At 34.5% G+C, this 15,261-nt stretch overlaps 2 protein-coding genes across 5 annotated transcripts in view; one reads left to right on the top strand and one right to left on the bottom strand.

Annotated features, from left to right (window-relative positions):
* The window catches only part of LOC127853191 (testis-expressed protein 11-like), a 199,511-nt gene that overhangs the window by 78,672 nt on the left and 105,578 nt on the right, over positions 1-15,261 (bottom strand). The window lies entirely within an intron of this gene.
* Positions 1-15,261, top strand: part of LOC127853192 (hormonally up-regulated neu tumor-associated kinase homolog A-like) — a 66,334-nt gene that overhangs the window by 3,579 nt on the left and 47,494 nt on the right. The window contains exons 2-9 of one of the 2 annotated variants that reach the window (XM_052387469.1): positions 1,572-1,864; positions 2,616-2,671; positions 3,616-3,769; positions 5,034-5,161; positions 6,535-6,627; positions 8,793-9,082; positions 9,359-9,545; positions 10,605-10,649. In XM_052387469.1, coding sequence (XP_052243429.1) covers positions 1,572-1,864; positions 2,616-2,671; positions 3,616-3,769; positions 5,034-5,161; positions 6,535-6,627; positions 8,793-9,082; positions 9,359-9,545; positions 10,605-10,649 — 1,246 coding nt within the window. The remainder of the gene's footprint in view (positions 1-1,571; positions 1,865-2,615; positions 2,672-3,615; positions 3,770-5,033; positions 5,162-6,534; positions 6,628-8,792; positions 9,083-9,358; positions 9,546-10,604; positions 10,650-15,261) is intronic. The other variant, XM_052387468.1, reaches the window with a different exon arrangement.

The raw sequence follows: 15,261 nt of genomic DNA, 5'->3' as shown, positions 1-15,261 counted from the left end.
TGATTAATAAGTGAGGATACATTTTGTTCTGAATTCAGACACTCTGTATCACTAATTATACAGCCTCATTAGCTGCTTTCAAAATGGATTAGGTCATCATTTTAAGGTTTATTATTGGAGACTTTGTGCTTATTGCATACTTTAAAAGGACACTTGCAATTTTAGGTTAAATTTGCGTTTAAGTTTGCGGTTGCACTGGTTGACATTTGGCATTTTATAGATTTAATCAAACTTTTTTTCCGCTGAATTTGCTTGCTATAATTGTTTGATTCGTTATTGCTTCAGCGGCAAATATCTAAGCTTTGTCTGGAAGCCTAATTTTAGCAGAATAATCGTTTTAAAATAAGCCATAACCCGCGCGAACTTCATCTTTCGTTTGTGTATCTTTAATAAAATCACACTGTTTTTCTAAAATATCGATGAACTCATGGTTTTCAGATGTTGTTCTTCGCGTAAGTAAACGGATATTTACCTACGGGAAATTGCACGTTCAATGAGAGAAAATCTCAACGGTTGTTTGAAATACAGATTAAGAAATTAATTTAATTTTCCAAACTGTTTTTAAAATCCAATATGTTTGTTTTGTTTTTGATTGTTTTGAAATGTAAATTAAAACCATTCAGGCCCTCGGTCGGAGATGCCTGGAAAGCACGAAGCAATAAACACAGTCGCTGATTGTGAATAGTACCAAGTGAATAGTACTAAGTACCAAGTATTTGCATGTGATATTTGCGTGCAAATCCATACCACATTGAGTAATAGTCCAACTTTTGATTAAGACTTCTTTATAATCTGAGTACGATAATGGCATCAGATCTTAATAAAGTATAGTAAAGAACCTTCAATACATTGAGTGATTTATGATATTTATTTCAATGTGTAGAACAAAAGTTAGTTGTATTTTTTTCGAATCAAAGATTATTATCAACATGTATTATGATCGTACATTGTGGAATTTTCGTTAAATTTCTTAAGCCAACATGAGTGATTTTCAGTAGCCCAGTTGGCAATTGTATCCAAGTTTTGTTGTAATTGGCGTTCAACAAAATATATTGAGCAATCAAAACATGTTTTTCAAAATTTAACTACAGTATTAACCTTAATCCCAAAAAAGTGCAACCGTGCTGTACTTCCTTAAGGCATACATAGCTCTTTTCCGTGCCTCTCAAAAATGGTAGAACTAAATATAACTTAAAAATGCTTACCTGAGTTCCATGGACAAAATAAGTAACCCGATGTTCATATAGGCAGCATATACAGAGAAATGATAATCGTAGTCTAAAAATAGCATGGAATTCACTAAAATTTGAAATGATGTTGTTGTGGACATGTCCGAAATGTAGTGAATAATATTCGTTTGTTTTGTTTTCATTTGGATATAGCGTTCGCAGTTCCAGAACATAAACTAAGAACGTAGTTTTACACGAAACAACACATACGACCTATTACTTCATACATTTGTCAAAATAACGACACTCGAAACCTGTTCGAACTGTGTGGATATGATTAATAAAAAACATGTTTTAAATTGTGAATCTGTTTTACTTTTTAATGTCAACTTAATATCATAGGTGGCCGTGAAAATAATCGACAAGAAGAAAAGTCGCGAGGACTCCTATGTTCGGAAAAACTTACGGAGGGAGGGGAAAATCCTGCAGATGGTTCGCCACTCGAACATTGTACAATTACTTGAGATTATGGAGACGCAGAACAGCTACTATCTCGTAACCGAGCTGTGCAGAGGCGGGGACTTGATGGACTATATTTCGCAACGACGAAAATTGCCGGAACCGGAAGTTAAGAAATACATTCGCCAAATTGTGTCTGCTGTGGACTACTTACATCGGCTGGGAATTTTGCACAGGTTTGTCGTTAATATGCCTCTGTCAAATTTGAAACAATATTTAATGTTATAAATAGTAACATTAAAATCTATATGGAAATGTGTCATATGTGTGCGGAGATTACTAAAATATGTTTCAACAATTTAGTTCAAGTATCTAACTTAAATGACCCTCTTTCTATGTTGTAACCAAATGATACTTATAATATATAAAATAAGGTAATGTGTCAATAACCAAAAACAAAAGCAGAAAGAAAAATGTTTAAAAAAATGTTTTGACAAACAAGTACAATCATAGCTAATCTTAGCTTCTCTAACCATTAAATAATAGTATGTCTGGCGTCCTTTATGCTTTATTTATTGATTAATTGATATATATGCGATCCGATTTTCCAAGTTTGTAAACCAGTTACTTGAAGATACACCAAGGCTATGCCGTTTGCTGAATACAAACTTTGCCATTATATTACTGGTATATAGCATAGACTTAAGAGTATTGTTTGCGCTGACACATTGACGCTCATTTCTATTTTCTTCATCTAATCGAATATGTCCTTCATTCTAGTTTTCATGACGTCATCTCCGACCGTGCGTGTGTGTCAATAAAGTTAGATTGTATCCCAAGGTGATCAAATACCTTGATCTCTTATTTACAAGCACTCATTGAAGTATGTCGTATAGTTATAGGATTTTCCCATTCTTTTTCGTCATCAAAGAGGTGTTTTTCATCGAATCAGCGTGCTTAAATTAATTAATTGTATGTTGTTTTCAGGGATCTGAAAATAGAAAATCTTCTAATGAACGAGTTCAAGGACATGAAAATAATCGGTGAGAATTTTAGAGGCCGTTGTTTGAAGGATTATACAGATATTCTTAAAACTATGACCTATAAGAACTATAGATCTATAAATTAGAACCTATTTCTGTGTAACAGTATCAACTCGTGTGTGTGTGTCAATTACTGTATATCGTTGCATAAGAAATGTTAATGGTAATAAGTATACAGCTATTTCATAAAAATGCAAAATATGTTTTATAATTATTTTTTACATTTTTATATTTTAATAAAACATGTTGGTTTGTATACATGTATGTAACAATGATTTGTAATTGTTAAAGTATATATGGTATTTCATCATGATCGTTTCGTTAATTGCTAATTTCATATAAATGAACACAAGCAAGAGAACACAGAGTTTCTGATAGTAACAAACTTAAAGTACACGGCACCTAGGTTATATAATGAAACTGAAAACGGTCACCATACTGCCAGTATGCTAATAAGTAGTATGCATCGTGAGGGCATTTATTGAACTTGATTAAAATTTCATCTAAGGTCTCACACATCATAGACACAGGATCAATACTTTGGTTAATATAATTATGAAATAGCCAGTTATATTTAAATATGTATACTATAGCCAATATGTGCAATATACTTAGAAACAACATTTATTACATATATTTAAGCAGCGCTCTGGGAAAACGGGGCTTTATGCAAGTGCGTAAAGTGACGTCACATATTAACTTATTAGGTCCACACAGGCTAAGAAGGGACGACACTTTTCTCCTTAACTGGAGTTTTGCTAGGTAAAGAATTCCTGTAAACAAAAATTTCCATAAAAGCAGAGAGAGTCGTCCGTGAATAGCCTGTGCCGACTACACAAGCTTATATGGAATGACACGTAACGCACATGCATTAAGCCCATTGTTCCACAGAGCGAGACCCATAAATCTAATATCATGAATGTTTATAACAACTTGCCATGCAGATTTCGGTCTGAGTAACTGTGTGAAGCTCGTACCCACGAAAGACGGACCGAGAATTCAGGATTACTGTGTCACTCAATGCGGCAGTCCAGCATACGCAGCGCCGGAACTGCTCGGCCGCCGGAAGTACGGACCGCAGGTGGACATCTGGAGCATGTGAGTAGGGAACGATGTCTCCGCATAGTAATCGACCATCATTTTCTTAATCTTTTGGTAACTTTTTTAAATATATGCTTACATGAATTCAAATTTTGATATTGAAGATACAGGCTGGCGACACATTTTTAACGGCGGTCTTATGCCAACTTAACACGATAATACATTTTTCTGTTCCGTCGTATAGTTGCAAAGAGAACCGATCAGAATCAAATGTGTGCTGCTGTAAAACATAAATTGTTTATTTTCGCTGCTTACTCCGAATTCCACACATACTTATTCAAAAGGTACACACCGGTATCTATGCATACTGCACTGATTGGTTATTGGGGGGCCCGGTGAGTCGCGCGAAACAAACGAACTTTCTCGATATGTTCATGTGTGTTTTCGAGAATGACGAGGTCTTTCAGCGCATTAGACTGCGTTATGTGAAGACCAGGGTCCCAGCATGATACAAATGGCCTGTAGTTAACGTAAACTAATAAAATTGCTTGCTTTCAATACAATTACGCGCGCGTTGTTTCGTACTCATCGTCATAATCTCCATAGGTATGGAACAAGTAGGGCGCAAAAAATACTCCATACATGTTTAATAGTGCGTTCTCATGGGGCGTGCTCAGTAAACAAGAAAGTGTTGTTATTCGATTTTCTTAAATACCCGATTAATTCCCAGAACATATATTATTCAGCGTAATGGTTCGTGTGTGTGTGTGGGGGGGGGGGGTGGACGTAGATAAAGGCCGCTGTTTGAGCAAAACCTCATTAATCGAACGCATGTACGAGCATTTGCCAAAAACGTTCAATTTGCATCATAAAATTGCATATTTTCTACCCTTATTGCGTATCTTGGCGTTTCGCGCGCGATACAAAGTTCAAAACGTTCACATTGGATGAACACCGTTGAATGGGAATAAAGATATATTTTTGATCTTTTAGAAAAGAATACAACCGACGGTCATTATTCCCATAGTAAAACGTCCAACAGCATCACTTTGTATAACAACTCGTTTTTACTGTATATTAGTCGTTCCGAAGACAATGCTAGCAATTGTCAAGCATGAAAATCAATTGTATCAGATCAGCAACCGGAAAAAACTTTGCACAGCCGCATTTTCGCAAACTTAACAGCTTTTTCCTTTAAGGTATGCATATTAGAGATAAAGTATGCCATAAAATGCTTCTCTGTGATGATTTATTGATGGTTGTTAGAAACAGGCGAAACCTATTTAATGTATTATCCTTTTGCATTTGACAAATGTTGCAGTGGCGTGAACATGTACGCCATGTTGACTGGGAACCTTCCTTTCACCGTGGAGCCATTCAACATCAAAATTCTCCACCAGAAAATGATAACTGGGCAGATGAACCCACTTCCTGATGGGATAACTAGAGGTAAGATAAAAGGCTACATTTTACCCAATATAATACTTGCGTATTTATGTATAAATACGTACGTAACAGCAAACATGACAATACAACTATAAGAATCATTCACAGACATACCTACAGTATAACCTCTCATAATTTCATATATTCTATTTAGTCGCTCTTTTCAAACGATCATTTTGCAATAGAGAATTTATAACTTGCACCGTTGTTTGTTTTCTTTTTTCTTTTGTATAATTAATATTTATCAATTATTTCTTGTCTTCGTTGCTAGACAATAAATTGTAATGTATGCGTTTTCAGCAGTCTTTATATTTGTACTCAGATGAGACCTTTGACAATTTCTGATTATTGAGACTAGCGTTAGCAGATACATGCACATGCTTTCAAAGATTATATTCTTAAAATAATAAAGAAACATTGGTGTATTTCAAAATGGAATACAAACAAAAAGAAACGGAACACACAGTAGTCTATTTAATCAATTTACGACAAATAACTCTAATTCACGTGTCCAGTTATTATGGTACTTAAAAGCATAGATACAATAAAACTAGCATGATTAATGTTTCTTTTATTAAGATTACATAAGTGTAACTATGCGAGTCTGATTTTGCTTCTCTCTTGTTAGCATGCGCGTCGAGTTTAAATTGTCCCGTGTTACTGCTAACCGCTCATTTCTCTGAAGACATAACAATTAAGTTTGTTTAGTTAATTCACATAAATACGCGACCATTCTTTTGAAGTGCTGTTGTAATAATATTAAAGAACGAAGCATAAAAGCCTTTGTGTCACCGGAAAAAAAGTGCATAATAATTACCAATGACGTTTTTCACCGAGGAGTACAATATAACCCATGTAATATGTCATCCTCCGAGGATTTTATCAACAGAATATTGCATAATAATTATCATAGTTTTATGTTGGCAGATTTAAATCATTTGCAGAAATGCTGACTGGCAGCAATAATAATTGCTCTGTTTGTATCGGAGATTTCTATTATAAGAGTGAGCGTTACATATTTATGTGATTCTAAGTTCATAGAACAGATTTGACTAATGGGTACCAGATAAATGGTTAATTGATCTTTTCTTCCTTATTGTTTTACAGTTAGCGTCTGTTTTGTGTGTCTATTAACTACTCAACATTATTTTTTTTTAAAGAACAGCCCTACAATGCGCACAGCTACCATACCAAATCATCACCACAACAGCAAAATCATCAATATCAGCATCCATATCATCAGCAACATTATTAGCAGTAGCAACAGAAGTAACAATAGCAGTAGCAACAACAACAAAACATATAATTTAACATTATCTATCACATCCATTCTACGCCAAAATGAGTTATCCCCGTTACCCCTTCTTCTTCTTCAGACTGCCGTGACCTCATTAAGAAATTACTTAATCCCGACCCCGACAGGCGAATCACGATGGAAGAAGTTTTGCGGCATGCGTGGATCGCAGAAGGTAAATTATTTTGTTTGCGTACCTGTCTAGCACAGTTTTTCACCATAATTGGGCATTATCAACAGCCAATAAAATGCTGTTGAAATTTCCCGCTATAAAGCCCGAATGAATAACTGGCATTTTCGCAATTGCGAGAAAAAAAGCCAAGTAAAATAAAAAGCATTCTGCTTTGACTTCTAAAAGTGTTAAATTGTCAAACGAAAACTGGTGTACTATCCGTATTGTGCGGTATAGCGTAACGGATGTACGCAGTTGGGTAATCTCCACTTTTTTTGTAGATTTGTTTATATGTAACATGCACATATTTTATGGTTCAGCAGCGTACATATGTATACGTGTCGGTATCGGCTTTGTACTATGCATTACTTGTATACGGCATAACTGTCGAAATGTCAATTTGGTTTCACTGCCAAACATGTATTTAGGTCTTATAAGAAACGTATTGTAATTATGTAAAATAATCCTTTGCAAATAATAACCACGATTGCAAAGAAGGCTGACACAAAGACCGGCCATTACCGTCATACACTGGTACTTTTCGGTTGATTGAACCATTTGTTAAATAACACATTGGGCGCTTAAGTTTTGTGGCGATTGATTAATAGTGTGACACAACACATTTTCATCACCAAGCTTGTTTTCAGAAATACTAGCCTTCGTTTGGCGTTTCCTTGATAAGATTGTAATCTACGTCCGTCGTACTAGAAATGTATGTGGACACAATGTGGCTTTGATTTGTTCAGACAAATCCCATCCCCGACATTAGTTCTGACTCTTTGATCTTATTTATTTTTATTTAAGTAATGATCGTTTGTAAAAATAAATAAATAATGTAATCGCCGTATATATATATATATATATATATATATATATATATATATATATATATATATATATATATATATATATATATATATATATATATATATATATATATATATATATATATATATATAAAGGACCTTTCTTGTTATGATTGTTCCAAATTTTTCTTTTTGTATGAATTCGTCATCTGAAACATGTTTTCTGATACGCGTTTTAGTGGAATGTCGGAATCATTGTAGGAGTGTTTCACCAAGGGTATTACTTCTGATTAAGTACAGTACATGATATATGAACACTATTGATAAAACGTCCCTATATCCGTCGATGTGCAAAATCAGGAAACATTATAAAACATCATAGTACTTAAGTTAACAGGAGTTGTAGTGAAAATATGTAATAAACATGTGAACAGTAAACGTAACGTCAACGCAACTACTTATATAAAGTGAAAGTTGTCCGTGCCCCAGCTGGTGGACAAATCAATACCACTTCTTTAAATAATATATGTTCTGTAAGCAGTTTTCGTTTTCAGACCACGTTGTTCACGTTTCAAGATGATCGCATAAACAATACCTTTGATTTCGACGAATGAAATAGGCTGGAATTATATCCGCCATACGTTATCGTTGACGATCGCGTTTGAAAGAGATGTAACAAAAACAGCAATGTCGACAGGCGATCGTAAAGAAATAAATGCTTATTTTCAACGATTAAAGAAAGGGAATAAAGAAACCTGCTATCGAAGTACGTGAATTAGTTATAAGCACTTCTATTATTTCGGATTCTAGATAATATTGACATAATGGGGTGTTCGTAAACACTTCAATACGATTATTTCGGGATGTTTTCCTCTCCCAGACAGTTTTGCATTGAGGTGTAATACAACCTTGAGTAATCGGTTGTTTTTACATACATTATTTATACCATCATAAAAAGTTTACCTTGTTGATTGTCTGCACGCGAGGATGTGCTCCGCAAGCACATTACGAAACTGTAAATAACTTCTATATAAATAAAGCTATTACTGTAATATTACCTCATTCGATGACCACTGCATTAATTTCTTCGTATTTCTCTGACAATTTAAAGTGTCACGTCACATATGCAAATGATTAAAATAAGTAACAAGCTTTAAGACACTTCTGTGTGCGTTTGTTTCCTTTTATCCGACGCATATTTACCGTGAGGGATTTATTACGCAATTATAATTCAAATAATAAAAACATTTTTTCTAGCTGAAAGCCTGCAAATGTTTTAGAAATAAATGATGTATTATTAAAACGAAAGCATTTCTTGTTGTTATTTTCAAACAAACACAAACCTCTTATTAACATTTTTAGGACCCGGATGTCCGCTACCAAGAGCTCATTGCCCCAACAAGATGAAAACAGATGACATCGATAACAGTATTATACGTCATATGAGTGAAAATCAGGGATTTAGAATAGGGGAGGTAATCCGTTATGTTACCGGAAATGTGCCGAGCAGTGCAACCGCAATGTATTACCTTATAAACCGGAAGTTGCAGAAACATTATGGGCACCTGCGCGCGAGCGGGAAAATTGCAGCCGACAATCGACTTGCAGCCGGAAATAGGAATTCAATCAGGAATTACCATCTAATAGAATCGGTAAACACAATTATATTAGTTAAACGTATCAAAGAAGAGATTAAATAAAAAAAAAGTAAGAGAACACATTATGGAGCAGAAGAAAAACAAGTGCCATATTCAAAAAAAGAAAAGAAATAAACAACCACACTTTTATTATTCAATAAATATGTGTTTATTATCCATAAAACATTTAATAAATCAAATGATATGAATGTAAAATGCAAACACATAATACAAAACATATATATAGAAAATAAAGAATACTGTCATAGTGTTTTTACTGTTGTCCGACAGAGACCTGGTACCAGTCTTCAACGGAAAACGCCCGTTCCCGCTGCTTCGAATGTCGTGACGTCACCATCTGGCAGCCCCATCCGGACCCCTGTGACGTCACCAGTCAAGGTCAGGGACACGGTCGCGAGTCAAATCGAAGCCGAAAGCACCGGCGGGAGCAGTAAAGACACCGAATGTGAGAAATCAGGTAAAGTTAATTATTGTGTTATTTTGTAAGATTCAATAATTTTTTAATGGGCTTTACTGTATTACGTCGCATGACGTTTAAATATAATATTCAGCGTTTTTATAGAATACTCCATGCTCATTAACATTATAACAAATTTATCGGGCTCGTCTAAACCCTGAAATAGTTTAATTGTCTAAAAACATAACAGTGGATATAATATTTACATATGCAATTATATATACAGTAACCATAATGTATTTTGACTATTAACGGAAAGTTTATATAAAAAAGTATTATGTGCTTTCATACGTTCTATTACTTATGCACAAACGTGTGTAAATATCTGGCTGTTTAAGCGAAACTAAAATGAAAATAGTACTTTGAAATTCAAGGAAAACCTTTTCTGAACAAGTATGTGCAATTTGCAAACCACACTTTACAGCTGCTAATAAATTACCTAAGTATAAATATGGTTTGTCATTAAATCTAAGAGTAAATCTTATTGATGGAATGAGATATAAGTAATACGTCTGATGTGTTTACTGCTACTATTTTAAATGACGTCATTAGTTCAAATAATAAAACAAGTATTGCGCCAATTATGGCTGTTTATATGAATACTTTATGGCTCTACACATGAAATACAAACGGCTCTCCTAAAGGAAAGAAATGGGTTAATTGGGTATAAATAATAATGAGAGGCTGTCCACGATGTTCTTAGACACGTGGGCATGTTTTGCCTGATAAAAATAACTCTAAACCTCAACTGTATGTTCTGTTTTGAATGTAATTCAATTAAGCGGTGGTTTAAAACACGAAACAGTGTCTTATACGGCAGTAAAACATATTAATAACTGCATATAAATCAGTCGTGTGTTTCTGATTTATTCTATGTGATTATTTCTGATGCAGTGAACTCTATGTCTATATGAACTGCTGATACATAACAAACATGGTAGTATATACTTAATATAGTCGTATCTTTCTTTGTATCCTGTTTTGCGTTTATTATTCTCTTATATGTAGCAGATCTACATTGTTCGCAAAAAATCAATTTTGTCTTGAATTTCTATACAGGATATTTACGCAACTACCACCGGCGAAGAATCCTTGTCCGGAAAAGTAATATCCGAATTGTATCCCAGTACCTTAGATTACTCCCCCTTCCTCCTATTTTCCGCTACGTAGCAGCCTTTTATATCTTCCTCTGCATGCGATATAATGGATGTGAAGTAAATGTTATGGTGTATAACGCAAATTACAACATCCGGTAAAATAGTGTATGAACTTTGTCATTAGTCCTAATTGTGCATATTTGGTGTAAAATGAAGCAGCAATTATAAAGTATACGTTATCAAATGAAACGATTTAAGAAAATAAATTGGGACGCATATAGTTTCACACATTTCATCAGGGCCAGGAGGTAATACTAAAGCATAGTTCTGAATATTTATATGTATATAGTTGCCTCTATAAACAACTGTTGTGTTTCATTTCGAGAAATATTAATGGCCATTTTATTGAATGCACATACAACATGTTTCCGTTGGGCTTGTGATGGATAACTTTCTATTGATTCAGCACTGCTTTACTCCCATTTCAAACACCAAGGGTAAACAGATTTTCAAACATGTTAGGTCCGTGGTTTTCAATCATGTTCAGTCCATTATTCGCAAACAATATTTTTGTTTACTATTAACTAATGCGATACATCAAAACCATCCAATTTGAATATTTTTGCTAAAACATACTTTTTCCTTTTCTTCTGACATATGTGTGCTTTTGGTTGCATTTATTCGGAAAACATTGTAATACATATAACAGCCGTTGCGATTGATGTATGCATGTACCACGAATATAAACATTAATGTACATTTTGTTGAGGTTTCATACTCTGTCTTTGTTTACTTTTTGTAGTGTTTGGTTAAATATCAGCGTGTTTTTTTTACAAATGTTTTTATTAAATTAATGCCCGCATACAAATGTTAGAAAAATGTTTTAGTTGTCGAACTTGTCAAATGTAATTAAAATGTCAATCATTAGCTATTGCACATATTATTAAAATAAAGGGTATGTTAGAATTCCCTTTAGGAAGCAAACGACGTTTGAAACAACTCCACTAGAGCCTTGACGTATGCGTTATTTGTTTCCAGATGCAGCTGATGACGCTTTCTCAGATATTATGCAGACAAAGGGAACCAACGACATATTGAAGATTGCCAGAGTTCAATCGCCCATCAAGAAGCCGAAAAACGAAGAGGCTAATGATAATCAGCATGTCGATGAGGAATTGAATCAAAATGTGTTGCCAAAGGTTGCAAACAAGTACATGACGAATGGTCTAAATTCCGCGACTTCAAGTTCCCCAAATCCTGCGCTTGCAGCCTTTGAGGCTGTTGAAATTGACGAGACAGATGTTCACCTAGATACCAGTATTCAGCATAAACCTTGGAAGGGCTCGGCAACGAACGCTGTTAATGAAAGCGATGAACCATTTCGACCACGAGCGTCAACTTTTCCAGGAAAAGTCCAGCGCCCAAATGTTAAAGTAGAAAAAACATTACCACACCCAATCACCATTGATAGCGGTGAGAATAAAACAGTGATCTCACCTCGAAGTAGATTATACAGGCCCCATAGAGAAAATATCGGCTCTTCTCCTATTCCTGTAAGTAGGAGGGGGAGCGTACCAAACAGGGACCATTTACAGTCTCCGACGCATATGATAACAGGGACTAGCTCCAATAAAGTTCAATTCAGAAAACAATCTGGCATTCAACGAAGGATCGCCCATGTACAGAAAATCAAGGAATTACAGGATGAATCGCATGATTTAATTCAAGACGAGCTCACAGGAGGCACAGGCAAACATTTAGTATCGCGAAAAACTATGACAAATCGTTTTGTAAGGTTGTCAAGAAACGCTCCTAATTTTAACCGTAAAGACAATTCATCGGTTGTTCAGCATTTGACTGAATTAAACCACGCCCACACACCTCGTCCATACACCTCACTGAATGTCCCTGTCAGTAACAACGTTCGATCTGCTACGCCGATGTTGCCATCTTTGACGCCTTCCATTGAAACAATCAAACGGTAGCCAGATACTGGAACTGTGAATGTTTTGAGTGGATTATGAATTCTACTTTATTACAATTATTGATGTTCTTTTTACTTTTTACTTTAAAATAATTTAGTTCATAATTGTGAACAATATGTTTTCACTATCATGTTACGGTTCTTGCGAAACATAATTTGCTACTTGACGACTTATTTTTATGTCAATTTTAGTCGCCATCGAGGTGTGTGTATCAACAGGTCCAGAGGATGCCGCGAGTCTTTTAATGGTATCTAATACTGGTATTCTATGCTAAGGCTTGGATTTCATCCCTGACGCACATTTCTTGCTAATACTAGAACATGTAAATGCGTTAACGTAACCGTATGAGTTGGTTTAACCAACGTTCTATGAAATACTTTTGTAGACCGTATCCAAGGGACTTGGTCTAATTGTAAAGTTATGAATTCTTTAAATTGACGAAACATTTCATATTCCAACTTATACTGTTTTTCAAATTTATGAACCCATAACTTGGCATAGTAATGTGTTAAGAAGCTCGAGGTTGTTAAACGATATTAACATCATTTTCTCTGAAGCGTCTGTAATCATCATTTTATATAAACTGTCAAGCTCGAAAACAACTTTGAAGTATGCAGTTATGTAGACGTATCCGGGATCGGCCAGGAAGATGTTAATCTCTTCCCCAGCTGTATTTAACGCATTACTTGCAATGAAGTAAACAACACAAACACAACCTCGTGCTCTTTTTGAAAGCACGAACAAAAAGCTTGCGCACGTTTTAATATAACAATCAAAATAGATTGACATGTGTTAAGGTTTCAATGCAGGCACGTGTTTTCTGAGATCAAACTTTCTGTGTCATTTCTGCTATTTTAAAGTATGTGTTTTTAGGACCGATATCATCGACACCTTTATTTGTACACACCAAGTGCAGTTATCATGGTGACAAAGCATAACATATACACCTCGAGTTATATCTATTACGTTCATACATATCATAAGTGTATCTCGTTAATTCTTACACACAAATAGAACCGGCTTTTTTGACTGTTAACGTTTATACATTTATTAAAAGCAACTATCGTTATGAGGAGTGTGGTCTATTCAAAAGAGCCCTATATATTTTCATCTGAAATTCAACGTCATTTTCACCGTCCGAATATTTTAGCAGAATGTTTCATTAAAAACCAGTTGATACATGTTAATCAAAGACTTAGTTGACAAATCATGCTTTTACATATGTATTATTAACGGAATGCACGTGGTGACCGAACGAAGGAGAGAAGGCTTTCTGACGACTGTTAAATGTTTTCAGACATACTATTGCTATATATTTTAATTTCTTACACATCAATTTTGATGCTCGGTATTCACGTTTAAAAATATATTAATGTACCTAGATTGATCAATTTGGGGATCAATAGTATTCAAGCGCAGGCATAAAGTGTGATCGACATTATAATTTATAGTTATAACGTAATTATATGTTATTATGATTATAATATTATGTACTTAATATTGTTAAACTATTGTTTTATTATTTCACGTGTTAATGTTTTTCTGGTGAGAATATACAAATAAAAATGAATAATTGCATACTGTTATATCATATATTTAAAACAAAATTAACGTTTACATACCGATAAATTGAAAACAAACACACTTGCTTTGCTTCTATCTCGCTCTTCGGACGTGTAATGTTTTAAAAATACATTTCCATATGCAAAGCAGGGAATCATGAACGTGCTATTTTTGAGGTTGTGTTTATGTTCATATCCTTTAAGATATAAATGTAGTAGATATTTGATAATGACTCCATAATTTACCAAAAATATTCAAATATATATAATTTATTCAACATATTTATACCCAACGTCGTAGTATTAAAACTTTCCTGCATATGACTGCATTTGTCGACTGTGAGCTGCTATGTGCAATACAGGAAGATCAACTGTGGGATGCACCTAGGTGAACATTCAACCTCACGCTTCTCATATATAAAATGTTTATTATTATATGATCAATAAATAAACAATAAAAACTCAATTATGTTTAGTATTCGGTGATCTAAAAATAAACACATCTTTATTCATCTATGCATGCAGTGGTCGGCAAATACCTACTTGTGATATTCTCATAGTCCGATTTCACCTTGATATTATGTTTGTTCTAATAGTAACACCAACAATACTATGCGCTTGTTCCACGCGTTACGTGTGAGCCGATTCGGAAATGCTGTATGTGTGGGAGGCAATGTCACACTACACAATCTGTGAAACGGCTTCGTCTCTATCTATATCACATGCTCTTACTGAAGATCACATTGTCAGTAAATAACTTTGTTATTCATCGGTTGTAAGTAAATCACCCGCCAGTACGCCACAGTTTAATCGGAGTAAATATGCGCGTGTGCACTACTATTTAAATTTTCCTCGGTTTGACAAAATGTAATATCCCCCTCAAGACTCAAGACTAAATATAGAATTCACAAGAGGGGAAGATTGTTTAATTAATTTTTGTCGGAATAAAACTTGAGATATTACAACGTAACCTATATTTTATCCTCATGCAATTTCATATTTCATCTTACAATTGTAGCACTGATCTATTTTATACATGTTGTTAAATTACACGATAAACACACCGTTGTAA

The sequence above is a fragment of the Dreissena polymorpha genome, chromosome 12, assembly GCF_020536995.1.
Source record: "Dreissena polymorpha isolate Duluth1 chromosome 12, UMN_Dpol_1.0, whole genome shotgun sequence".
NCBI lineage: Eukaryota > Metazoa > Mollusca > Bivalvia > Myida > Dreissenidae > Dreissena > Dreissena polymorpha.
The sequence above is the reverse complement of the archived record's forward strand: the minus strand, read 5'-3'. Positions and strand labels throughout refer to the sequence as shown.